Source organism: Pteropus vampyrus, unplaced genomic scaffold (assembly GCF_000151845.1).
Source record: "Pteropus vampyrus isolate Shadow unplaced genomic scaffold, Pvam_2.0 Scaffold59, whole genome shotgun sequence".
NCBI lineage: Eukaryota > Metazoa > Chordata > Mammalia > Chiroptera > Pteropodidae > Pteropus > Pteropus vampyrus.
Genome location: NW_011888840.1, coordinates 3650866 through 3678346, shown reverse-complemented (window position 1 = coordinate 3678346; position 27481 = coordinate 3650866). Strand labels below are relative to the sequence as shown.

At 39.7% G+C, this 27481-nt stretch overlaps 1 protein-coding gene across 1 annotated transcript in view; it reads left to right on the top strand.

Moving 5' to 3' along the window:
* WASHC5 (WASH complex subunit 5) overlaps positions 1 to 27027 on the top strand; it is a 53627-nt gene extending 26600 nt beyond the window's left edge. The window contains exons 13-29 of the mRNA XM_011360811.2: positions 382 to 548; positions 626 to 701; positions 1710 to 1820; positions 2582 to 2722; positions 3729 to 3809; positions 6200 to 6301; positions 7057 to 7236; positions 8314 to 8438; positions 10845 to 11007; positions 11418 to 11520; positions 11609 to 11688; positions 14846 to 14949; positions 15947 to 16076; positions 17494 to 17590; positions 20727 to 20880; positions 23704 to 23791; positions 26617 to 27027. Of these exons, the coding sequence (XP_011359113.1) occupies positions 382 to 548; positions 626 to 701; positions 1710 to 1820; positions 2582 to 2722; positions 3729 to 3809; positions 6200 to 6301; positions 7057 to 7236; positions 8314 to 8438; positions 10845 to 11007; positions 11418 to 11520; positions 11609 to 11688; positions 14846 to 14949; positions 15947 to 16076; positions 17494 to 17590; positions 20727 to 20880; positions 23704 to 23791; positions 26617 to 26673 (1959 nt within the window). The 3' untranslated portion in view covers positions 26674 to 27027. The remainder of the gene's footprint in view (positions 1 to 381; positions 549 to 625; positions 702 to 1709; positions 1821 to 2581; positions 2723 to 3728; positions 3810 to 6199; positions 6302 to 7056; positions 7237 to 8313; positions 8439 to 10844; positions 11008 to 11417; positions 11521 to 11608; positions 11689 to 14845; positions 14950 to 15946; positions 16077 to 17493; positions 17591 to 20726; positions 20881 to 23703; positions 23792 to 26616) is intronic.
* The last annotated feature ends 454 nt before the right edge of the window (positions 27028 to 27481 follow it).

Sequence of the window (27481 nt, the reverse complement as noted above, 5' to 3'; positions counted from 1 at the left end):
ACATCAAGAGAACATAATAGTGTACAAGTGCCAGCACCTTGGTTGTGATGTAACTCGTTTTTTAGCAATCCTGAAATCTTCAGAATTAAGAAGATTTTCTAATACATGTTTGTTGATACTGAAATGGAAATTGGGGGTGTTCACTTTATTGTGTCATATCTTTACAGCATAAGAAGTAGTGCAACATTTTCTAATCCTAGAAATTTGTGTGTTGTTTTATGACTTGGCTTACACATCTCTAAAATTATATAATTTGAAATAAGAATCCTACCAAGAAATTCTTAGTAAGTAGCGTGCTTTATTTGAAGTGTTTTCAAGGTAAAAACAAACACCATAGAGGCCATTCAGGATCTTTACATTAAATGTATTTCTGTACCATAGGTTCAAGAGTTTCACCAGTTGGAATCAAATCTGCAAGTCTGTCAGTTTCTTGCGGATACTCGCAAGTTTCTCCACCAAATGATCCGAACCATTAACATCAAAGAGGAGGTCCTGATCACAATGCAGATCGTTGGGGACCTTTCTTTTGCTTGGCAGTTAATCGACAGGTAACGTGGATAGCCTGACGTTTGCCCTTGATGAAGGCCACTGTGCATGTCTTCTTCTCATTTTCCTCTCTTTGCAGTTTCACATCTATCATGCAAGAAAGCATAAGGGTAAACCCGTCCATGGTCACTAAACTCAGAGCCACATTCCTAAAGGTAAGCAAAGAGCAGCGAGATCGCATTCTCAGCTATGAGGAGAGTCGGCCTTCGCGATTACCTCATTTCTTAATTCAGCCCAAGAGTTCATCCTTTTAAAAAATTGGATCCTTTAAGTACTTTTATGGACTGAAATTTGTTAGCAATTATTCTATGAGAGCATAGTTTCAAAAGGAGCCAGAAATATTTGAAGTTTGAATTTATAAGTTGGAGTATCTTTTTAAATGAAGAAATCAGTTTGTTTGTTTTTTAAATTCTGCCAGTATATTTAAAATGTGAATCCTATGGATCTGTTATTCCCTAGATAGAATTAAATCCTTTTACTTACTCAGTAAAAAAATTCTGCATGGCCCTTGCTCTTGGGTAATTTCAAATCGTAATAAGTGGACAAATAATTTACTCAGGAGCTTCTGAGAGAATTACCATATATATCAATTCTGAGGTACACTGCTTTTAATATTTTAACATCTCTGTAGTTGGAGCTAGGTTTTATCATTGATGACATATCGTAGTTTAATTGTCAGTGTGTTTTTCTTCATGAGTGGTACATAAAGTAATGGCACTTCTTATGTACCATGACATCTTTGATTGGACTCAGTACAATCAAAATGTCTGTAGCACAGTCACTTTCAAACTTGAGGGTGCATGAGAATCCTCAGGGGTCTCATCACAACACAGATTACTAGGCTTTGCCCCTGGAGTGTCTGATGAAGTAAGTCTGGGGTGGGGTCAAGAACTGGCATCTCTAGCAAGTTCCCAATGAAGTTGATGCTGCTGGTACAGGGACCACAATTTGAGAATACCTGCTGTAGCAAAAGGCTATTATTTATTATTTATTTTTAATTATGTTGTTGTCAGAAAGCATTAATGACATCAATGAATTCCGTTGTCATTGCTGTCTCTTGAGTAAAGCCCAAGAGCTTTCTTATATGTTAGTATTTCTCAAAAGATTGAAATTTCTAAGACTTCTTGCAGCAGAGAAACAGCTGTATCTTATTTTTCTTCCAGCTTGCCTCTGCTCTTGACCTGCCCCTTCTACGTATTAATCAAGCAAATAGCCCTGACCTTCTTAGTGTGTCTCAATATTATTCTGGTGAATTGGTGTCCTATGTGAGAAAGGTAAGGAATGCATCAAGGTGATATTTATTTTATTGGCACAATACCTGCTCTTTTCAATGCAGACGGTATGCTTGGGGCCCTGTATGAAGCACACCCACGTTTCTTTCCTTTGTTATTAATTTTATTCCATAAATTTGCAATATGTGAAAAAAACATTCTTATTGGTACTGTGGATGTGCTGATGTGATTTAACTTTCAAAGAACTGTGACACCTGTTTTTTAAATGCTGGTGGTTTTAACCCCCGTTTTATAAGTGTAGAAACTGAGGAACAGAGATTATAATGGCTTCTTCAAAGTCCCAGAGCCAGTTGGTAGAAAGTGCCAGATCTAGCCAACATATCCTGGTTGGAACTTAAAGTTTTGAGAGGGATTTTGGTCCTTGTTTTAAAAACTTAAATGCATCATGGAGCCAGACAGGCCTAGATTCAAAATTTACCTGTGTCAATAACTGAGTGCTCTACGGCCATGTTACTTAACATCTCTGAACCTCAATCTTTTAAAAGTTTGTAACAAGGAAAAGTTATGTCTTTTTGGAGCATTTCTATGAGGATTAGCTTTGTATCCTATGAGCAACTGAAGTGTGAAGGAACATACCTCGTGCCTGAGAGCAGTTATTAAAAGAGCTCTTTTAGGTCTCTCAGCATCCCTTCCTATCAACAAATGGCTTTGTATACACTGGTACTCTTCTTACTGTCACCTAAGTGACAGCAAAGAACAGTAAAAGAGGTGTTTAATCATTTTTCTTTTCCCTTTCATTAAAGGTTTTGCAGATCATTCCAGAAAGTATGTTTACTTCTCTGCTAAAGATCATAAAGCTTCAGACCCACGATATCATTGAAGTGCCAACCCGCCTGGACAAAGACAAGCTGAAGGACTATGCTCAGCTTGGCCCACGATACGAGGTGATGTGTCCCTTTGATTCATGCCTTTTGATGTTTGAAACCCAAACCATGAAATATCACTGACCTGTGTCACCTGCCATGTCCCCGGGACCACCAGACCAGTTCTGACTTGTTTTTTCCATTCTCAGTGATAACTAAGATCACCATTTTAGTAGTCACACCTTTATGTGTTACATTGTCCCAATGTCATTTAAGGCCTTGCCTACCTGAGTATTCTTAGAGGAAGTGAACCTCGGCTGATCACTTTTCTCTTGAATAGTCTTGGTGAACCAGCCTTTATTCTTCTTGGGCTAGATTACTTAGACTTTTCACATTTAGCTTCCTGCTTTGCGTTCCATTAACCGTTTCCTATAGTCAGACTTTTAAGCCCATTCGTAGCAGCCTCAGAGGTCATTCTTCCCACACGCCTCTGCTTTTCTTTCTCCCTGAACTTAAAAATGGGAAAGGTAACATCAAGTAAAAATAGAAAATGTGATGTCCACTGTTATCACATTTCATCCCAGTGTTAATTTCATACCTTCTAACACAACTCCAAAAATTACATCATGAATTTAGATTTTCCAGCTCAAAATTTCCACATTTATTCTAACTCAAAAACACAGTGTCTGCCTACTTTATCAGCGTCTCCTGGCGTTGCTTGAAAAATGATGTGGAGAGGAAATTACCTTCTCAGAGTCTTGACGAGCCTTATCTCCTTGGAGGGGACCTTCACAGCATTGTCCTGCCCTTGTTTTATGCATGAGAAACGGAAGCCCAAAGAAGGGGAAATGATTTGTCGAAGTTTAAAGAACTACGTAATACCTTCTGACTCAGTTTCTCAGAGTTTCTAACAGTGGTCTCTCAGTGACACCACAGTTCTAAACAGGGCATGCGCACCCCAGCACTTAGCCGATGATTTTAGCTCTCCCTGGAAATGGCCATTAGCCAATGATTTTAGCTCTCCCTGGCCTGGAAATGATGGGTCTTCTATCCGAAATAGTTCATCAACCTCTTCTTTTGGTTAAAGGTTGCCAAGCTGACTCACGCTATTTCCATTTTCACTGAAGGCATCTTAATGATGAAAACAACTTTAGTCGGCATCATCAAGGTAATGGTTTTGATGCTGGTCCATGTGGCCTCGTCTTACTTGGGATGATTGTGGTGTTTATTGTCTTGTGTCCCTTGCTGTTTCACATCTGGCTTTTGAAATTCACTCATGTATGGATAGAGGAAGAGAAAGTGTGATCTTTATTTTTCATAATACCCAAGAGTTATTTAGATTTAAGAAAAATCTATTTTATTGAATTTTTATAATAACGAGGAAAACAAAATGATTCAGGTCCCTTAGACAAAATAGCAGGTGCGCTCTCTCCCTCTCTCTCCCTTCCCCCCCACCCTCCTTTCTTTTAGTATTGTTACATTGCAACCCAGGTGCAGAGAGCTGAGATAATCATACCCCACTGTCATTGGCAGGCCGTTGGCATCACTGATGCGTGTAAGCTCCTCTCTTGTCATATTTTTTTCTTTTTTGTCTCCTGATACCCATGCCCATTCCCATCCTGCACAGCACTCACTTTGTACGTTTGATTTCTGTCCGTAAATATGCAGGTACCCTTATTTTCAGCATGTCGTGTTATTTCATATGCGCACGTGTTTTTGATTTATCTAAATCACTGTGCTCTCTCATCCTTTCTCCAACTTCTCTCACTAGTTATTGCTTTTGAAATAAATTTACATTGCCATGGATCGAGTAGTTGGTCATTTCTCACTATTGCATAGAATTTCACATTTTACGTAACCATTAGCCTGGCAACAGACACTTGTGTTGTCCAATATCACACATACGCTCCCCGTTACCATACATTATGCTCCCCATTACCACACATACGCTCACACATTACCCTAACAGTGTCAAGATGAGTATCTCTGAGTATGTCCCCATGGTCTACAGAGTTTCTCTGAATTTCTACATACTTGAGCAAGAATTTTGCTGAAATCTGCATACCCATTTCATAACCTGTCTCAGTACTGCCAGGCTGCCTTTTGAAATTTTCTTCCCGCATGTTGCCAATGCTTATTATTATCCACTTGCTAATTTTTGCTTTACCAAGAGGCGTAAAGCAGTATCTTAACTCATTGCTGTTTTAATTTACATTCCTATGATGACTAGTGATGTAACCATTGACATAGTTCATGGGGCTTTTATTTACTTTTCCATTTATCCGACATCAGTAGAATCTGAACATTTCTGATTTTTTTTAAGTGTGTAGCTATCAAATTACCAGATTAACATTTGTGTTACTAAAATCCGAGAAAATATAGGAAATGAAACAAAATGGATATAGAACTTCAATGTGTGTTTTCTCAAAGTGAGCTAAAAGAAGTACCCCTGGAATGTTAATAGAATCCATTAAACATGTTTTAGGCCTGATATCAGTTTAATTCAGTTGATACACACAGATTATACATGGAGGTATAATCTGACTGATCCATTAAATCTCTCTATACTATAGTTTATACTTGCCCATTTAAAAATATATATATCTCATCTCTTTTAAGTCTCTTTTAATCTTCAGATTTCTTTATTCTTTTTTATCTTACAATTTATCCATTGAAGAACCCAAGGCATTTGACCTGTAGTTTCTCCCCAGTCTGGTTTTGCTGATTGCACAGTCATGATGTATGTAGTTCAGCATGTTTTTCTGGCTTTTGTAATTTCTGCAACTTTCATTGTGTGTCTTCCTTGGAGTTTAAATATAAACAAACCCAGATGGAACCCATCAAGTTGACTTTATGACTTTTCAAAATAATGGTTCTTTACAAATTTGAAAAAGATACAGGTCTCAAGAATTCAAAGGAGTGCCCTAAAACTATTCGATGTTTTATGGGTCTGATAGGAGACTCTGGGAAGTAACAAAAGCTTTCTCATTACAGAAGAAAGAATCACTAAAATAAACTTACGGAGTTAAATAGCAGATTTGCTTTCTTATTTTATCTCCCCAATTACAGTCACCATCCCAGGAATGCTAAAAGAAAAGAGAATTGTCCAATCCTAAAAGAAAAGAGAATTGTCCAAACCCAAAACTTGAGTTTGCCCATGTGGTAGATGCCCTGAGATAACATCCAGAGAATTCAAATGCGGGCCCTTCATTCCACTCTCTCTGGGTCATAAGAAAAGGCACTTTATACTTTTAATGAAGTGATCAAAGTGTGAGGCAACTTAAAACTTTCCATACCCACCATCTTTGAAATGTCATATTTTAAAATTATCATCATGGATTTTACGGAGATAAACCAAGTCCAAAAGAGGCTACGGGTAGTACTGTCCTAGCTACACAAGGTCACAGAGGGACGGGAAAGGAAAACAATCCTAATCCCAATCCTTTAGAAAGAAGATAGAAAAGTGCTCCATGCTGGATTCCGGAAAGCATTTTTCCTCTGGATTTATTCAGGACTGAACTTCTCACTACCATTTATTACTCTTTGATTTGCACTCAGGTGGATCCGAAACAGTTGCTGGAAGATGGAATAAGGAAGGAGCTAGTTAAACGTGTTGCTTTTGCTCTTCATAGGGGATTGATCTTCAACCCTCGAGCCAAGGTAGCAGATGGCGAAAATGAGTCTTTCCTTTCTCTTTTTCTCCACTCAGCTTGCAAAATGGACTAGGGCACCATTTTTAACTATTATGAATAAGACCTTTATCCTCTTAAAATAGATCTAATATATAATTTTCAATACAATCAATGGATGTGTTTTTTGATCTTATATTGTAATCCATCCATATTATAAGAAAATCCATATTATAAGAAAATCAGTACTTCTTCCCTTCACCTATTGATCCCCAAGTTTAAGAACTGAACTGATGTTCATGAGTCAGAGTTACTTCTTATAGTTAAAAGAATTTGTTAACCCTAAAGCAGATAGGAACTGTAAAGGCTATCATTTTTTTATTTTGCTTAACCTGTTAAGGAATATGATCATTTTTCTCAGGAGAAAAAAAAACCATAGGCCTGAAATTTACGTCTAGAGTACTTGCACTTCAGTAAATTCAATTTAAAATAGTTTAAGTGTTTTAGGGTAGATGTATTTATCAGATAATGTGAGAGAAGTCATCAACATTCCTTTTATATTATTTTGTATGAGGCTTCCTCCCCAGGTGAATGAAATCTGTTCTTTGCTGAATGTCTGACATCAGTTACCATTCATCCTAGATGAGGTAGGAAATACATATTTCCAAAACTGCCTTACACTGTTGCTATAGTCTCTTTGTCAGGGGCTCATTTAAAGTCCAGTGTAGATTTTAGTGGTTGACAATCTGCTCCACTATAATAGAATTTATGTTTCCCTTTGCACAGCCAAGCGAATTGATGCCCAAGCTGAAAGAGTTGGGGGCTACCATGGACGGATTCCATCGTTCCTTTGAATATATACAGGATTATGTCAACATTTATGCTCTGAAGATTTGGCAGGAAGAAGTATCTCGTATTATAAATTATAATGTGGAGCAAGAGTGTAATAACTTCTTAAGAACAAAGGTATCTAAATATGTAAAATTCTTGATTTTCTGACATTTTAAATACTCTAATTATCAGAAATGCCAAGACAAAAGTTTATTTAAACAATTACTAAAAATCAGTACACACTAGATCGTCACGAATACCTTTGGAGCTGTGAGGGTTGCAGAAAACTTTATATGACACCTGGCCTCTGGGAGCTTACTGTCCAAAGGAGAAAGTTGTTTGTTGTCAGTGTTGTAACTCAAGTGATCAAGAGTTCAGAAGACTTACAGGTCACTTGGATTTGATCGGAATGTATGCCTAAGAGTAGAATTGCTGGGTCATATGGTAATTCTGCGTACCTTATTGAGGAACCACCTGTTTCCCACATACATGCACCATTTTTCATTTCTACCAGCAATGTCTGTTTGAGGGTTCTACTTTTTTCCCACATCCTCACCAACACTTGTTATTTTTTTTTATTTTTTTTATTTTTTTTTTCAAATTATAGCCACCCTAGTGATAATGAAGTGGTATCTCACTGTGGTTCTGATTTGCATTTCTCTAATAATTAGTGATGCTGAGCATCTTTTCCTGTGCTTATTGGCCATCATATATCTTCCTCAGAGAAATGTCTACTCAAGTCTTCTGCTTAGTATTTATTTGGGTTGTTCGAGCGCCAAATTCTTAAGTGTCACAGCTGAGAAGTTAGATTTTGGTCAGTTATTAACAAGGAGCCATTCTGTAAGCTTTTAATTAAGGAATTGACATGATTCAGGTATTGAAAGATTAAGTATCTCTCAGCCTTACAATATTTTGGATTTTTATTATTGCACTGATATATGTTAACTTATAAGACAAAAAGCTAGAAGTTCCTTTTTCTGTTCTCACTTCTTCACTCTTTCACAAATGTTTCTTTTTTTATAAACATGATATGAGGCATTTTGGGGGAGGCTGTTAATACAGTTTAAAAGTTTCCTCTTTGAAACCAAAGAGCATTTATTGTCACTATTCGTGCAACGTTATCTTTGTAAAACTATGTGAGAAAAGCATAACTAGGTTACCTTGTCAAAAATGTACTAAATATTTATGTGTGTGTCTTTTTTTTTTTTCTAGATTCAGGACTGGCAAAGTATGTACCAGTCCACTCATATTCCAATACCAAAGTTTACCCCTGTGGACGAGTCTGTAACGTTTATTGGTCGACTCTGCAGAGAAATCTTGCGAATCACAGACCCAAAGTAGGTGCACCTGGATTCCCCCGGGCCTTCAACACCGTGGGCAGTTGGAGGCTCTAAACATACATTGTGTATACTGAGATCACACCCTTGTTCTTGCCACCATTGGATCCCTTCTGATGGGTTTATTAAAATTCACTGTTTTTGAGACTATATTTTCTTTAGCGTAACACAGGTGACTTCAGTCCAAAGAAATATAGATTACAATAACCCTTAGATCTATTTGGTCACCTGTAGTCTCTGTTTCTTTTGTTTTCCAGTTAACATTCTGCTCACTTGGGCCTGTGCATTCACCAGTATATTACAACTTTTTAAATTACAGAGTGCTCATCTGTACCTATGTAACCTGGGTATACGCCTCCATGCCAGTCACTTGTCAGCTCATATCCTGACCTTTTAAGATTACCTCCTTGTTTCTTAGCGCAACACCCAAGCACTTCCGAGAGCAAGAACTCACATTTATTGAGCACTTACTTTGTACACTCTTCCAAGAACATTACATATATCTCTTCATTTACTTATTACAAGAATCTTATGAGGTCGGCATTGTTATCCTTCTCATTTTAAAGATGAGGTAACTGAGGCATAGAAAAGCTAAGTCACTTGCCCAAGATCACAGAGTTAATAAATGGTGGAGGACCCAGAATACACACCAGGCCCTCTGACTCTGGAGCCCACCTCTTCAGGACTGTGTCGTTCAAGGGCAGACTGCATAGCTTTGCATGCTGTGAGTCACAGTTCATACATAGTCATGTGAGCGAAAATCTCATATAATCAAAAGTGCCCTTGAGAATTTGTTAGGTAGGCACCATGGTCGAGACTTGCCTGCCGCCTCTCTCAGTCCCTTTTCCTGCTCCCGTCGAACCTCTGATGAAGCAGTTGGTGCTAAGACCACCTGAGGGAAGAGCAGGTTCGTGCCTTCCGTCTCATGTCCCTTGGCACATCTCACTGAGTGCAGTGATTGGTGGAATTACCCAAGAAAAGATGCTGCCTCTTTTTTCTCTGTCCAGCTGTGTATTCATAGTTGAATGTTTATAAGTTCAATGTTCTTTTGACTTATCTCCCTTGTACCTACCACCTTCTCCTTCAGGCTTATTTTGTCTCTCAAAACTTATGAAACTTGACCAAAAATTCCAATAGAAATGAACTTTGTGACTCATGGGCCTAAAAGAGTAAGTGATCCAAAGTGTTTTTTGTAGCTCCTCCTTTCTTGGTACCCATGGGGTGATCACTGAATCCCTTTGCAAAAACCTTCCAGCTGATGACATGCTAATACTTGCAGAAAGGATTCAGCATGAGTGGGACTTCCATATCATATTGATTTCATCATCAGTATTGGGAGCCTCTTAGGTGACACACTCAAAGTGCCAGCACTGGGCAATGTAAGAAAGACACTCTGAAGCCCGAAAGTAGAAGTCGTGTGCGTTTCTGGAAACCATCCTGTTCTTCCTGTTTACTTCCAAATTTAAATCTTCCCTGGCTCCTGAGGCTCTTTCAGCTTCCTCCCAAACCCCATTTTGGTAAAGGTACATGCCGATTCTTACAACTGGGGGCATATTATCTGTGGAGTGTATGGAAATTCAGAGGCTGGGGCTCCATGCCAGACCTACCAAATCTGGCCTTTTTGTTTTTAGCAAACTCTACCAGTGATTTAAGGTCTCTTCCCCAACGTTTGAGAACCATTAAAATGGTGGTTAAGGGTGTGATGTTGGGATCAGGCCTCTCCGAGCCTCAGTTCTCTCACCTGTAAAATGAGGGTTAAACGGCTTAGATAATGCAAAGCTATTAGGAGGAGGAAAACGATAGCACATGGAAAGGTCATAGCTGAGCACCTGACACATAAGCATTCAGTAAATATTGTAGGTTGTCATCCTCATCACACTCCTGAGTCTAAAAGGAATCACTGGTTGGTGACAAGAATAAGAGGATATGGCTTTGTCATCATAATTTTAAATGTTCAATAGGGTGCCGGGATTCACAATTTTTTTCTTACCAAAATAGAAATAACACAAGACTGTTTTGTCCACAGTGTTTGGAAATTTAAAGTAAGACACTGTGGATTGAAAATTGGGCTCTAAAGTCCTCTAGCCTGACAACTAGAATCCAGCAACTGAATCTAACCTTGTCCTCTTAATGTAACTCCAAACAGCCTGACTCAGTGGAAATGAATTAGTCAAGCCAGTGACATAGCATAGGGCAGGAAAAAATGGTTTAACTCAGTTATATTTTCCTGATCCATCAGGTGGTCACCATGGAGATATTAGGGGTGCCTAGATACAGAGGTCATTCAACACAGATCATGTGACTGTGCCCCATGTCTGCTGCCCCCAATTCTGTTGAGCTCCACATCTCTTTAGGATGAGTGCTCAGCTGCTGTTGGGTTTTGGGTGCGTTTTGTTTTTGTTTTAGAATGACATGTCATATTGACCAGCTGAACACTTGGTATGATATGAAAACTCATCAAGAAGTGACCAGCAGCCGCCTCTTCTCCGAAATCCAGACCACATTGGGGACTTTCGGTCTGAACGGGTTAGACAGGCTTCTGTGCTTTATGATTGTAAAGGAGTTACAGGTGAGCCTTTTGACTTTCGTGACTATTTTCTGCTACCCTGGGAGAGATGAGAGTAGATCATTTAACTTTTCTTTCATGCTTTCCTATACTGACATCAGACCTCATATATGAGATTCCTATTAGGTAAATAAGAATGAGAATAAGCTAGAATTTCTTGGCCAGCATAGTATTTTTATAGGTAGATGATTTTTGCGAGTTTCATGTTGAGAAGGTAAGACTTTTTCTCTTTGAATCCAGCAACTCTTCCTGGAAACGGGATGTTTCTAACAGGAACCTGAAATTGCTGCTTCCTCCATCATAGTGTGGGTTGATTTAGGCCAGTCTCTGTTCTACCTAACATTTTAGGTGACTGGAGTACTATTCATTTTATTCGTTATAGCTGGTTCTTTGATTTTGCCTTCTTGTTCCAGAATTTCCTCAGTATGTTTCAGAAAATTATCCTGAGAGACAGAACTGTTCAGGATACTTTAAAAACTCTCATGAATGCTGTCAGCCCCCTCAAAAGTATTGTAGGTAAGTGTTCTGAAACTAGCCTGGGGTGGAGATTATACTGTGGCCTTTCAAAATTCACTAAATAGAAAATTATATTTTAACTTTTCAGCAAATTCGAATAAAATTTATTTTTCCGCCATTGCCAAAACACAGAAGATTTGGACAGCTTATCTCGAGGCTATAATGAAGGTATGTTGTGGAAGAGAGGCTGACAATCAATGCTATATTTTTTAATTATTAATTTATTGTAATTTTGTTGCCCAAAGAAAGCCATTCTTCTTTTGTTGTTAGAACAGAAATGCAACACTTCCATTTATTATTATTTCTAAATTCATTTGTTTCCTTATCTTCCTTTCTGGGCTGTTCTTGAGCCTGCTTTTCATAGGCTTGTTCTCCTTTTGCTCAAGGAATGTTTCTTTTGGAATGCCTTTTGGCAAGAGGTACTTTCACAAAGGAAATGGAAAATTTCCTCCTTCAGTAATACTTAGTTCCCACAATACAAGTTCATTTAATGAACTGCTCTGTCAGTTCATAGATCATCTGTCTCTCTCCCCTCTTGTGTCGGCATAGATGTGATAAAGCCAGGTTTTTTGGGGCATAAATTGTCCTTACAGCATGAATAGAACACTGTCTGGAAATGAATAAGAAAGGGAAATGAGATTGCTTGTCGTGGAATCTGCTCCTCTGCTATCCTGCCTTGACACTGTGACAGTGATGCTCAGGGACCCTCTGAATCTTCTGTGTCCTGCTCTCATCCCTTGGTGATCCAAGATATTCGACAACCCTTGATCGAACACTTGTTATGTACAAAACATTGTCAGTTGTTGGGTGACACTGTTAAAGGAAACACTGCCTGTCTCCTCAAAAAGCCTGCTAACAGTCTAGTAGATTTCCTGGTGGAAAACTGATTTGTGGTTAAAAGTATCACCACAGAAAAAGTCTAGAATGCCATAGGAATATGGGAAAGTTCCATTCTCCTGTTCCCACTTGTATAAGTTGCTCATTGAGACAGTACTTATTGTGTCTCGGCCAAATTCACAATGTATTTCCCATAATCCCAGTAAGTTCTTTGCGTGTGTGTGTGCGTGCGTGCGTGCATGTGTGCGTGTGCGTGCACGCACGCATGCGTGTTTTAATTTGGAAACTTAAACAGAATGGGAGCACAAGGAGCCTTTGGCTCTGGTAGATGTCCTCTTAGGTAGGTCTCACGTTCCGTTAGCCAGGTGATTTTCAGATATTGAGAGCTTCTCAGGTTTAGCTTCTAATTGCTGGAAAAACCTGGGAGGAGTGAAGAGTGACCTGAGGTTGGACAGACCCGAGTCTCACCTCTGCAGGAGGCCAAGGGAGATGATAGGTGTTCTTGGAAGAGACTTAGAGATTTCCCCCTTGTTGCCTGATGGTTCACAGCCTAATGGCTGTTCTGCACTGCCGTTAGTTGCAATTGCTTGTAATTCAGTGGTTGCCAAATATTGTGTCTAACTCAGCGATCTCATAAGGCCCCCAAGGACTTTCTTGTCGTTTCTTCTTGAAATGTGAGAGCTCGCATTCACTAAGCGGTGCTGATGATCTGGAGCAGCGACGGAAGTACCCTGCACTGTCCAGTAGTGACGGCGGCCACTACCACATGGAGAAGTTGAGCACCTGAAACGTGTGGGAATGAGGAACCAAATTTTTAATTTTATTTTAATCAGTTTAAAATAGCCACATGCAACTCGTGGCTGCTGTATTGGTCATTGCAGCTCTAGAGAAATCATGGGGAAAGAATGCTAACCCAGATATCTCTAAGTAGACGAGTAAATAAGTAGAATGAGCATGAGCTTATTATCCTCCCACGCTCCTTGTCCTCTCCAGTGTTGTATTAAAGGCTTAGACTAATTGGGCACAAAAAGATAACATGTTGGTCACTAAGATTCATGCTCTAAATAAGAACAGGTTATCTTAAATTGGCTTTATTTCTTTTTCCATTTATAGGTTGACTTTCAAAGAAATCTTTGACATAGAGTATCTAGAATTAAGCAAGGAATTAAATGGGTCACATACAAGGTTGGAAGGACATTTCCGAATGGCCAGAGAGAACCCACTATTTTCTTGGACTTGCTCTATTCTGATTTTTAAATAATATATTTCTACTCATAAAAGGTTTCTTACTTTTAAGTAACATTTTTTTTTTGCATTGACTTATTTTCTTCATATAAGTAGAATAATATAGTCTAGTAAGAATAGCAGTCAAAAGTAATACATTTGAGGTCATTTAACCATTTTTTAACTATTATCTAAATAATAACTTTTCTTTGCTCTTAGAGAAATCACTCTCTTTTTCTTAATTTTTCTCTGCTCCTGACAACTCAAGAAATGTGTTCATTTTCATCTTATTGTTGCTGGCATTATAACAGCCCTCTTCCTATTCCTCCTCTCCCCATTACTAATCTTTTAGGGGTACCTTTTCTAGAATAGAAAATAAGAAATTTACTGGCAGAAGAAGTTAGAGTATACTGTTGACTTTATGATGCCAACAAGTTTATGGGAGCAAGCTGAAATCTATCTCAAACCGGACCCCACAATAGTTTGCTGTCATCTGACAGTCATCATAGACATCTCCAGATACCATTTATGTTCCTCACTACTTGGAAATCACAGTGGTTGAGCCACCATGTTAGCATAGCTCCATATCACAAGTCTGTTCTGTTAATAGTCTGATAATTATATTTTATTACAGTTAGCTTTCGTTGTAATCCTGTGTTTTTTTGTACATATAAAAGAATTATTCTGAGACAGTGTCCATATGCTTCACTAGATTCCCAAAGGGGTTCAAGGTACAAAAACAAGACTAAATCCCTGGATTAGGGGTAAGCATTGGTAGATTTTGGTAGATTTTATGTGGATTATTTTTTAACCCAGGTTATTACTTTATCTGAATTGCTGAGTGATGTGGAAGACTTATATTCACCAAATTTCAAAATATTAGAGTGCAATGGCATCCTTAGAACTTGAGAAGTTTCAGTTTAGGACAAATAAAGGAAGTCAGGCTTCTCATTGCAGCTACTACAGTGGAAGAACTTATTACAAAAGATCAAAAAAGACACCTGTACTACGTGAACAACTAATCATTAATGGGTTACTTTGTAAAATGTTAGACTTTGGGGATATTTCGAGGTGGGCATACAAGAGGTTTCCCAGCAGTCCTGAAAGGTCTTTTGTGCCTCCATCAAGGGTGACATTGCTCTTAGCTGTGGAGCCAGTCCGAGCCATCCTTAAACTTTTCTGTAGGACGTTGTGATCCTCGAGTGGAACCTTGGTGTTTGCCTCCTTACCTGTTCTACCCATTTTTTCTCTTGCTTGTTCACAGGTTGGGCAGATGCAGATTCTGAGACAACAGATTGCCAATGAATTAAATTATTCTTGTCGGTTTGACTCCAAACATCTGGCAGCCGCCTTGGAGAATCTCAATAAGTAAGTGCCAGGTTTTGAGAGAGCCATCTGTGGGCCTGCGTTGTTCACTGTCAGTTTCTTTAATATCTACTGTTTTATGTTCTTTGTGGGTAAGAAAGCTCTCGGAATTTATAGGTTTCCTTACCACGGATAATTAAATGTCTTCAGAAGCCTCTTTATTGTCCCTTGGGGTGTGTGTGTGTGTGTGTGTGTGTGTGTGTGTGTGTGTGTGTGTGTGTGTGTGTGTGTGTGTGTGTGTGTGTGTGTGTGTGTTTTAAGAGATTCATTTATTTGGCCAACATACGTTGATCTCTTAATACACACCAGACTCCATATTTGTTGTAAGGATACAGTAAATAATACATATACATAGTATATGTTAATCAACTATTTATGTTATCAGTAACCCTTGTGTTCAACAGTAGGCTGTTAGTATTTAAGTTTTAGGAGAGTCAAAAGTTATATGCAGATTTTTGATTTCGCAGGGAGTTGGCGGTCCTAACCCCCATGTTGTTCAGGGGTCAACTGTATTTCAAAACCCACACCTGACTTTCCACAGGACTGATTGCTAATCCTGAGCATAGTTAGAAGTATGTTAATTACTAGGAGTGGGTCTGGACACACATCCCGGAGGGCAGGCCTGTCTTCCCCAGCACCAGCAACTTGCTCTCATTGCAAGCTTCTACATAACAATAAATAATCCATGCTTCTCAGTCACTAAACCAGTGCTTTTGACAAAGTAGGTATTGAAAACAGTCCAGTCAGCTCATAAAAATTGAATGGTGAAAGCATTTGATTTGGGTTAACTCAAAAGATAATTATAGATTAAATTTTCCACTTCTCATCAATCACAGGCATGGAAATTGAGAATTGGAAGGATCAAGAGTTGGCAGGACCTTCCTCCTCTGCTTCTTTTACAAATGAGGAAACTGAAGCCTGAAAGATAACATCATAATCCGTATTAACTTGTATAAATTCAGTTCATCTGTAATGTTTATCACTTTTTTCCTCCATTTAGAGCTCTCCTAGCAGATATTGAAGCCCACTATCAAGACCCTTCACTTCCTTACCCTAAAGAAGATAACACACTCTTATATGAAATCACAGCCTACCTGGAGGCAGCCGGCATCCACAACCCACTGAATAAGGTTAATAATTAAAATGTGTGGTGGTGTGGTGGGAGACAGCGTGGTAGAAAAGGTGATTTGGCCCACGTAGCAGATTACTGTGCTAAGATAGTGGGAGAAGCTGGATTCACATCCCAGAGCCTCCTTTCACTCAAGTCCCCGCCCTTTCTGAGCTCCTTTTCCCTCCTGTAAGATGAGGGTGTGATCACACCTTCCCTGACTGACTCAGCCGTGGGAGTCAGATGTGTTTGTCAGAGCTCCTTAAAACGTGAAAAGTGCTTTGTGTATACGAGATTAGTTTTAGATTTGTCTGGGGTTTGATGCTTGAACTGCAACTAAATGGTGACATTGATCCTTCTTGCCCCAAAGATACTTCCCTGCGTGGCTGACAGTAATCACAGTGATAATCTAGGGCTACAAACTCTTTTCTGCCGTTCTGATTTCCAAACAACTCTGAGCACTGGAAGTTTGTTCACAGGTTGGTGCCAGACTTCATTTGCTGGCAAAACCTGTTCCTGGCTGTTTATATTCCTGTGAATATTTGTGTTTGGATGCAGATTCTGATGACTGATTATAGGCCGACATTCTGGACCACATATAACCTTTTTAAAATCTATAAATTGTGAAATTCTAAAATCTCTAGGATCCCTGGCTTTTCGAATGAAAGATCCTGAACCTAAATAGCAGCTCACATTTTTTGAGCACTTCCTGTGCGCCAAACACTATGTTAACCTGGCTGTGGGTGATCTTGCCTAATCTCGCAGCTGCTCTGAAATGCCCCAGGGTTCCTCACTAGTGAGCTGGCTTCTGAGCAGAGCCTGCTTCCAGCCAGAATGCTAGCCTGCCTCCCAGCCTGGCCCGGAGGAGAGGCGGCTGGGTTTGCCCTACTTTCTGCCCCTGTGAACTGGGAGAGAGACTGCTCTGTGCCATTGCCCAAGAGAAAGCAAATGACAAAGGAGACACCTGCTTGGTTTCTATTATGTACTGCTCCTTGCTGCTATGTGGAGCTCTCTTCCTTTCTTTCCACCTTTTTCTCTTTCCCTCCTTCCCAGCCTCCCTCCATCTGCTCTTCCCTCCAAGTTTTGCCTCAACTACTATATTTTGCTTTCCATTTCATTCTGGCTCATCACCCTTTCTTCCCTCCTTAATGACACCAGAGGATGGTGTGGAAGGGGGACCAAGTAACTACTAATCTCTAAGCAAAATCGTTCCCTTCCTAGAAGGGCTGATTGTTATAGAGGTATTTATATTGGGGGTGAGGGAGGAAATTGGTGGTGTTCGATAAAACTCTAAAGGTAGCAAATTAATGGAACCATCCTAGTTGTAGATAGTACGAAGAGATAATTAAGATAAAATGGGAGCTCTCCATTTGAAAATCTGTTCTGCAGTATTGTGCAATGTGAAGAAACCACCCATTCTTTTACCTTTCTCTTTCCAGATATACATAACAACAAAGCGCTTACCCTACTTCCCAATTGTCAACTTTCTATTTTTGATCGCCCAGTTGCCAAAACTTCAGTACAACAAAAACCTAGGTACTGTATAACATTTATTCTTTGCAATAAGTAACAAAAACAATAGATTAATATCTAACCAAACAGCTCTTTTTATAGAATGCTATGTCACATATGAGATCTTTTCTCAGTTAAGTGCATGTTTATAAAGTCCACGTCTTTGGGCCTCCGAATAAGATGCTCCATCATAAAATGTAGACAGTAGATTTATACTGTAGTCCGCTTTTAATTTCCAATGGTTAATCATCCAACTGATTTCTTTAATGTTTAGGCAGCTGATTGTGGTGTGAAAGAAAATTCTTTTGGTTAACATCCTATTCTTTCAACAAGTGTCATGTTCCTACTGTGTATCTAGAACTGCAGTGTGAAGAATAACAAATAGTTAGGAGGGAAGACTAAAACATGAATATTTAGTACTTTAAGATATGTGTGATTACCTGTGAAAACATTCTAAACGAAAGTAGATACCAAAGGCTTTGAGTAGATTTGTCTTGTCAGGAATATATCCCTAATTTTTTTTTTGCCATTGATCACTTTATCCTGAACCTTTTTATAATCACAATTCTATTAGATTCCCAAGTACTTCCTCTGTCTTCAAACTTTGTATCCAAGCAGTTTTTTCAAATCACTGTAGAGTTTAATTTACTTTAAGTATTTGTAAGAGCTTTTCAGTGAATATGCCCACATTGTTTTTCACTCAGGGATTGAAGTATTTCCCTTCCTGTTTTATTAGCTTTTTTTAGGGTAAGGATGTGGAGTCTCTTGAAGGTTTTTAGTATATCATTCAAAAATATTTCTTGATTTCAGACGCACCTCCTGCACAGTCCTGGTTCTGCCACAGAATGCAGAGCATCATGCTCCCAGTAAATACTTGCCGTAGGAGGGAAGGAACAAACAAACGTTTCATTGTGGTTTCACCGCCTATCACTTACGTAACTGTGGCCAAGTTACTTCACCTCTCAAGCCAGTCAGATTTTTTAAATACTTAACACAGTACCTAGCACAGAGCAAGTGCTCAACTGATTCTAAATCCTTTCCTGGCTATTGGTCAAAATCAATGTCAAGAACCATCCCAAGATGAATTTAGCGTTCATCGTAAGATTCAGAGATTCATGTTCCCCCTCTCTTGTCCCTGCGTTATTGCTAAATAAGAATATATGATCCTTTTTAACAATGAACTGTCCATACATAAACATATCTTGTTTTCATTAAAGACTATTTGTTCACTGGTCTCATTCTTAGGTAACATTTCCTTCATGGTATGTTGTTTGAGGTCAGGCACCTTCATTGTACAACTGCTTATGGGAAGCATGTCACTATTCCATGGAATTTTCAGATCTTTAAACAAACCAAACAAAACCTTTAAGTGTCCTAGAAATGTATCTACACCCGACTACAGTTTTTTTCATGAATTAGACTGATATGTTAATTTGGGAATTAAATTTTTAAAAAAAAATAGGACTGAGGAAGGAACTTCAGCATGTTTGTGTACCCTAAAAACATTTATATAACCTTGTGAGCATTGTTCTCAAGACTGATCTAAGAACACATGCCTGCCTTGGTCTGTCTTTTAAGAAAGGTCTCTTTGGGGCTTCGTGCATAGAGGATGCTTTTGTTCTAAACATCACCTTTGCTTCTGTCTGGAAAGGACTCCATCTTCTGAGTACTGCTTGTGTCTTATACAGCGGGCATTAAGTAATGTCTGATTGAAGTGAGAGATTTCCACCCACCAGCATTTGGCAATGTCGGCCCTATGAATTTTAACCATTCTAATGGTTATGTGTATTATGGTATCCCGTTGTAGTTTTAATTTGCCTTTCCCTGATGATTAATGATGTTGAGCACTTTTTCATGTGCTTTTTGGCCATTTTATATCTTTCTTTGTTAAGTGGCTGTTCAAGTCTCTTGCTTGTTTTTAAATTGAGTTGATTGCTCTCTTATCACTGAGTTGTAGGAGTTATTTATATGTTGTGAATATGAATCCTTTGTTAGATGTATCCCGAAGTTTTTCTCACAAACCGTGGCTTATGTATTCGTTTTCTTAACTGTTGACTCTAATGAGCAGAAGTTTTTAATGCTGATGATGTTCAATTTATCTTTTTTTTCCTTTATAATTAGTCCTTTCTGTGTCCTAAGAGCTCTTTGCCTACCCCAAGGTCACAAAGATATTCTGTTATGTTTTGGTCTAGAAGGTTTTTAGTTTTAGCTTTTCCATTGAGGTCTGTGGTCCATTTCAAATTACTTTCTATCCACAGTATGAAGTGAGAGTCAAAGGTCATTTTCCCCATTAAGGATATCCAATTTCAGCACTATTTATTGAAAAGATTTCTCTCACTCCATTAAGTTGTTTGGATTTTTGTGGAAATTCAATTGATCATATAAGGATGGGACTGTTTCTGGATTTTCTTTTCTGTTCATTAATCTATTTATCTACCCTTATGGCAATACTGTCTTGATTGATTACTGTAACTTTATAATAATTCTTGAAATCAGGCGATATAAGCTTCCAACTTTGTTCTTTTTCAACATTGTGTTTCCCCCCAAAGACCCTAAGCTCTATCTCCTGTTCACTGCACAGCCATCCAGGCAAAAGGTCAGGGTCCAGATTTAGGCAGAAATCCTCAGTGAAAAGTTCAGCTTTGGCACTCACTCACTTCACAAATTTCCTTCTTCCACTGTCTCGACTTCTGTGGATTCTTTTCTTGTATAACATGCAACATCGTGTTTAAAACTACTTAGTAATATTTCATCCAGCATTTTAATTGTTTTCATTTAGGAGAGTAGTTCATGTTATCTAATATGCATGCTGCCATTAACAGAAGTCAATTCTGTGTCATTTTTATTTTCTCATTTGCATTTATTGATACTTTTAAATTTTTCTACAATAGCATTCATTAATTGTATAATCCCAAAGAAACAGTGATGGTAATTATAAAACTTAGCGATCATTTTATCGTATTTACTCCTTCAGACCACTAGAAGCTTCCATCAATCCCAGGCCTAATTCGGAATGCAGTCCAGAGTTGTCATCCCCTCCAAATAGTGATGACGTGGGCCCTAGTCATGCTGACATCCATGAACATTGATACTGAATGAGCATGGCCAAAGGCAGGCACTTCACTCAGTGCTGCAATTGGCCGTTTTTCATCCCTTGCAGGAATGGTCTGCCGGAAGCCTGCCGACCCTGTGGATTGGCCACCGCTCGTCCTGGGACTGCTCACCCTGCTGAAGCAGTTTCACGCCCGGTACACGGAGCAGTTCCTGGCGCTGATCGGCCAGTTCATCCGCTCCACAGTGGAGCAGTGTACGAGGTACAGAAGGACGATCGGGAATACGTGGAATTGCTGTTACAGAGTGGGCTGTGGACCCTGCATGTCAAGTTCCTCTTCTTACCTCCCTGGCAGAGGCGCACATTGGCTGCTGACCCTGCTCTGCAGAGCAAGTCAGCGCACAGCACCTGGTTCGGAGAAATTCAGGTGCTCTCCCCTCAGGCACACTGCCCCACACACACTCACGGTGGTTTTCCATGCATGAGTGAGACCACGATTAGCAGCCAGCGTCGGGGAGAAGGTGGAGGCCTATCCATCTGCCAGCTGGGGCGTCGCTCCCAAGCCTCAGCGAGCGGGGTGCTCTGGCTGGGGCCACGGCCAGGGGGCAGCCACACTGGGAGGCCAGGAGCACGTGTGTCAGAGTTCCGAGTCCCTGTATGAAATGGAACAAGTCACACTGAAGTTACTCTTGGATACAAAGCTCATAAACTTTTCATTCTTTTTTTCTCTCAAACATGGCTTTTCTGGGATAGAAAATATAAGTTATTTGCATGAGCTGCTGGGTCCAAGCCTCTACTCTTACCCTACACAGGGCCAGCCCAGCTAACTAAATGCTGTCATGTTGCACATTCAAAATCTGGACGATTACCACTCGGTTACTTTTATCAGTGTAACTTAAAGATGAATTAATGATGGTGATCTTCCCTGTCCTCACAAAGCACTACTGATCAGACGTGATTTCAGAGGCCATTTCATTTACTTCCCGCCTGGGGCGTGAATCAGCTCTGGGTGTCTGTGGCAGGTTGTCATCCAGTCTCTGCTGGGACACTCCCATCGTGAGGCACTCATTACCTCTCAGGACAATGCAGCACGTAGGCAGAGTGGTTCTCATCGCTGGAAAGTTGCTGCTCGCAGTGAATGCGGACTTCATCCCATCCCTCTGGGAATGTCACCCATCGTGCCTTCTTCTACCCTTTGAAATGGAACAGAATAAGTGTAGTCTCCTTCCTTTGCAGCGTCACTTCACATTGTTAATGTCGGCTCCTGCCTCAGGTCTTCTCTTGCTTTGGGTCAGCCCCTTCCACCTGCTCCTGATGTGCTGTGGTTCAGAGGCCGCTCACCATGGCGGTGGGCCAGTTTGTTATGGGCCATCTTAAAATGTGATTTCCCAAACCTGGACCTGGATTCCAAATACAGCGCTAGCCTTGGTGGTGGGGTGGTGGGGGGAGGTTACGCCCCTTCATCCTGGGTCCTCTGTGGAGCACAACGCGGTTGAAATTGGAGTACTCAGTTCCTTACCTCCATTGTATAGCAGTGGCTCACAGTGATTGTGCACTCTTTTCAAATCCTGACATCTTTTCCCCATAAGCCTCCATCGGGCCAGTTCATCTTCATCTTAGTATACTGGACAGCAAACACTGGGTGTTTTTCTAGGACCTTTGGTCAACCTAGCTTCAAAGAACAGATTTTTTTAAACAATTGAAAAATAGAAGAGAGCTCAGAAGGATGAGGAAGTTTCACAAATGAAATTGTAACCATCACAAAATGAGCTCAATTGCAAAGGAAGGCAGTTAGCACCAAAAACCTCGTTCATCTGGCGCAGGGCCACGGGGAGAGAAGGCCAAGGGTTCCAGTCCAGCTGGTCCGAGAGCAGTCATTTCCAGTCACCGCCCCTCGGGGGCACCCCCAACCTTAGTTCCCCAGCTGTCAAGAGTCAGCAGGCCCTTCCTCCTCTGTTTTTTCTCTCATGACTGGAAAGGCTGAAGCGTGGCTCTGCGCCAGCGCGTTACCAGCAGCCCTGAGAGGTCATCAGGATGCGGGAGTCGAGCTGCAGCTCGGGATTTCTGCTTTGGCAAAGTGAAGTGACGTAGGAACCCAAAATGCATGTAGACGCCTTCCCTTCCCTCACCCCAAGCAGAGCAAATGTAAAGAAAGCCCTAGCCAAACACCGAAAGGTTGAGAGCAGTGAGAACTTTTCCGGGTGCCATCACCCTTAAACCTTTTCAAAAGGAAAAAATCTTCAGAGAAATACATCAGTAATCCAGTACCATAAAATTCTTTCTTAATTATAAAATGCCAATCTGTACATAAATTGGAAATAGTTTTAACCTCTAAAAACTCTTTTTGATGAAAACGAAGGAATGCAAGCTCTTTAAGAAGACTATCAGATAGTTTCCTGCATTCTCAACTCTAGAGAGTGTTTGGCAATATAGCTGTATGAATGAAAACCTGAGTCAGCTCCATATGGAAAATTATAAGATGCTATTGTGTATTTGACACCTTCAAATATATAGTAATGGTCCAGGTGCAATCCAGGATGCAGGAGACAGAACAATGAAGACATGACCCAGGCCCTCAAGGAGACCAGCACAAAAACGACTGAAAATTTAAGAGGCTTGGAGGAAGATACTAAGTATACTGAGAGCATAAGAAAAAGCCGTCTGCCCATGGGTTTCAGGGAGGACTTCATGTAGGAGGAAGCGCCCAAGCTGGGACTAGAAATATGTCTAGAAGTTTACTTTCAAATATGCATGCAGAGCAAATATAGCTATGGAGACTGGAGGGCGCGGGAAAATGTGGCTTGTTCAGGAACCTGCCAGTCTTTGAAAAATGAAGTGCCGACAGTGGGTACAGAGAGAAATTGGTCTAGACAGACAGCAGGGGCCATATTGGAAGGTCCGTGTAAACCACGGAGGTTTAGATTTCATCCTCTAGGTTACGTTCTGAAGATATGTGAGCAGGATGACTTGATACGAATCAAGAGATTTGTTTTTTCTTCGACTTCATTTTGTCATTTGTTTATTGAGTCTTTCGGTGTCTACTATGTGCAGAACATTCACTGGTGTACACTGTTCTCTATGACAGCCAGAAGATCCCTGAAATGCCTGCGGACGTCGTGGGTGCCCTTCTGTTCCTGGAGGATTACGTTCGGTACACAAAGTTGCCCAGGAGGGTAGGTGATAGAGAACAATGTTACTGCCCTTTTCGTAAAAAGATGGTATTAAGAGTGGCCCTGGACTCAGTAGGGGTGAGGTCCAGGGGCTCATTCACAGTGGATGCCTCTCCCCTCGCTCTGCCCACAGCTCTAAGATGTCCCCTCTTCTCCGCCATGAAGGGTTTTGCAAGAAGACAGAGTTTAATACGACTTACTCCTCTCACTCTCTGCCATGCCCTCCCCACCATCAGCCACTCGCCCAGTTCAGGAGTTAAGACGGGCGGTCCAGGAGAGAGTTCCTTAAGGGGCCAGGGTCGAGAAATAGGCAAGTGGAGTTGGTTCTTTCCCCTGCACCATAAGCTGGTTAAGTTTATGCCACTGCTGAAGTTATATTTGATTGCTGTTTCCTAAAATGACAGACTATTTTTTACCTTTTAAGAAATTCTTTCCTTTTTCTTTCTTACTTGTAATTCTGCTGTGGGAAGTTTTAGCTCAAAAGTGGAGAGCTTGATATTTAAAAAGAGAAGACTTTCAATAAATGCTGAAAGGAAGTCATTCTGATTTTTTAAAATTTGTAGGTTACTTTTTTATAGCTAAAGACAAAGATGGTTTAGTCAATAACTAGTAACGTCATACTTAATAATGAAGCAAACACCAGTGGCATTCTCTTTAAAATCAGGACTATGACAGTGATGCGACTCTAGCTGCTACTTTTGTTGTGCAGGTGCAAGAAAATAAAATAAGAAATGAAACAAAAAATATGTATAATGGAGAGAATACAAATTTATGTTTATTGAGGAGGTGATTGTCTTCCTTGAATATCCAGTAGAACCATGTGAAAAACAATTGAGAAAAGCCGATTACAGAATTAATGTGTAAAATAAATACTCTAATAAAATGTGAAAAAGATCCTATTTACATAATTAACAAGGAAATAATATAGCTGAGAATAACCTCTTCAAGAAATATGAAGGAACAATTCAGGAAAAACCTATAAAATTTTAAAATATAAAATTTGGAAGTCCATGTTTCTGAGTGAGGAGACTCAAGATATAGAGATATCAGTTCTTTCCAGTTTATAAGTTTACGGCAATTATGATTAAGATCTCAGATAATTTTTTTAACTTGAAAAAAACATTCTTAAAAATGTTAAAGGACTTGGGCTAAAATAGGATTTTTTGTGAAAAAAAACACATATTAAAATATATTATAAAACTACAAAAATCAAAATAGTGTAGTACTGGTATCAGACTCAATAGATGGATCAATAGACTAGGATTAAAAAAAATAGATTAGCATATGTAGCCTAGAAACAAATCCTAGCACATCCAATTATACGTAAGGAAAAGCAGCATCTCAAATTAGGAGAGAAAGGGTGTATTAGTCAATAGTGCTGGGACATTTAGTTCATTATATAGTTTAAAAAAAAAAGCAAGTTAATCTTTTCACATCTCCCATGTATTAAAATAAATTACAGATAGATTAATTTGAAAAATAAAACAAATTAGCAGATATTTGACTAAAATTAATGTACCAGCTCTGAGAACTTCCTATGTAAAACACCATAGGAAACCAAAAAAGAAAAGGTGGAGAGATTTGATCTCTTATAAATGCTGAGTGTAGTTTAATAATTTCGTCAAATGTCTCAATTTAAAAGTGGACAAAGTATTAACCGAGGACCAGTATCCTTGATTTATAGTGTGTTGTTTACACCAATAAGAAAAAGATAACTGACCCAATCCCAATAGAAAAAAAATGCGCAAAGGATATTAACAGGAAGTTTTCCAGAAGAGAAATACAAATGGCCAATATACAGTTGTAAAGATTCTCAACCTTCTATTCAAGGGACACAAATCAAAATAACAATAAAATTAGTTTCCACCCATCAGGTAGGTAAAAAGTAAAATGTTGAGATCCTAGTGCTTAGAAAGGTTTAAAGAAAGGACTTCTCAGTCCCGGTGACGGGGGTGAAGTTGGCATATCCTTTGGGGAGAGAAATTTGGCTTTATCTAATACAAAAAAAGTTTTGTAATTTTATTACCTAATCCCAGCAATTCCATGGCTAGGAATTTACCTGCTGGATATATGTACAAAAGTTCACCAAGATATGTATGCAAGGATGTTCATAATATAAGATTTAACAGAGGTAAAGGACTCAAGAGTATATGATCCTGATTTTGAGTGTGACTGTGTATGGGTGTGTGTGCGTAACCTGGAGGAATTCAATACAATATAAATAATTAAGTTTTAGTTTTCTCTGATTGAGAATTTTTAAAACTCCTGCATTTGCTATATTTCCTCGAATTAGCAGATGATACTTTTATAATCAGAAAAAAGTTAAACACTGCGTTTAAAAAATACCAGTTCCCAGCACCTGGAGAGTACCTAGTACCACATTCCACTACCATTAGGGCTTCCCTTAAGAACAGCGAAAAACGGGAGCCTGTTGGGCCTTCCTTCTCCTCCTCCCGCTCCGGCTCGGTATAGCGGCTTGGTCACTTGCCAGATGTTTTTCTGAGACATTAACACTTAGTACTTCCTAGCAGATCGAAGTGCCTTTAAGAGCCAAGGAGCTCACCTTTGGGGGAGGCGGGGGAGGGAGGCCTGGGCAGCACCCCTCAGACATTAGCAGTTGAAAGAAATTAGATACCAGGGTGGTTCTGGAACACCAGGAACAGAGGCAGTGGTCTCAAGGAGGGGCCACCCCTTGAGTCCGGCGCTTCCCAGTGATGCACCTTGCTCCGAAGGATTTATCTTCCTTTCTTTAGTTTTCATGTGGAAAATCTTGGACTTGTTCTGAATGACAGCAGTATGAATAATTTAACTCCTTTGTTTTTTTTCAGGTTGCTGAAGCACACGTGCCTAATTTCATTTTTGATGAGTTCAGAACCATCCTGTAATTTTTTTTTTCTACTTCTTTAAACAAAAGTATTGTCCTTAGGTCTTCCCACCATCTCTAAAATGAATAGAGAGATGAAACTCAACTGCTCATGTAACTGCATGTTTTTTTCCCTTTGTTGTAGGAAACATCAGGCATTTTGAGTAAGATGCATATCTCATGGAACTAGATCACAAAATTAATGTTTAAATCATGGTATTATATATTTCAGCGGTTTTATCATGTAGAAGCAGAACACATTTTGTACCGCCTCTTATAAATGCTGAATGTAATTAAGTATAAATCCATTTACTTTTGTGCTCTAAAGAACTATTTGTGTAACTCCAGATTTTCAGTAAAATAGTAATTGCCAGTACCCGAAGTTGTACTTCTGCTTATGGTTCGAGAAATGTGTATTCACTGCAAAAAACCTTGTCTGGAAGGTAAGAGATGAATCTGGTAGGTTCTGTGGACACACCCACTACAGGCTGGCAGGCACATGCTGATAGCCAGACTGGTAGCAAATGTAGTGACAGCACAGACCACGGAAGTTTCTTGGTGTCTGAGGTTCACCATCCTCCTCCTCCTCCGATCTCAGGGGTCCCCATCATCCTTTCTGTGGGACTCCCTAACTCCAGCTGCGCTTGCCACCTTTTCCTTCCTTCCTCAGCAACCCAAGCCTGCCCCCTCCCCAGTCCCTGCACCATGCTGCTGACCATAAGCCTACTCCCACTGCTTTTTTTTTTTTTTTGGTAACAGCTTTATCATTAGGTTTTAACTCCCCCTCCCCAAATCCTGTCACTTCTGCATAAAAATTACCCTCAAAAGGG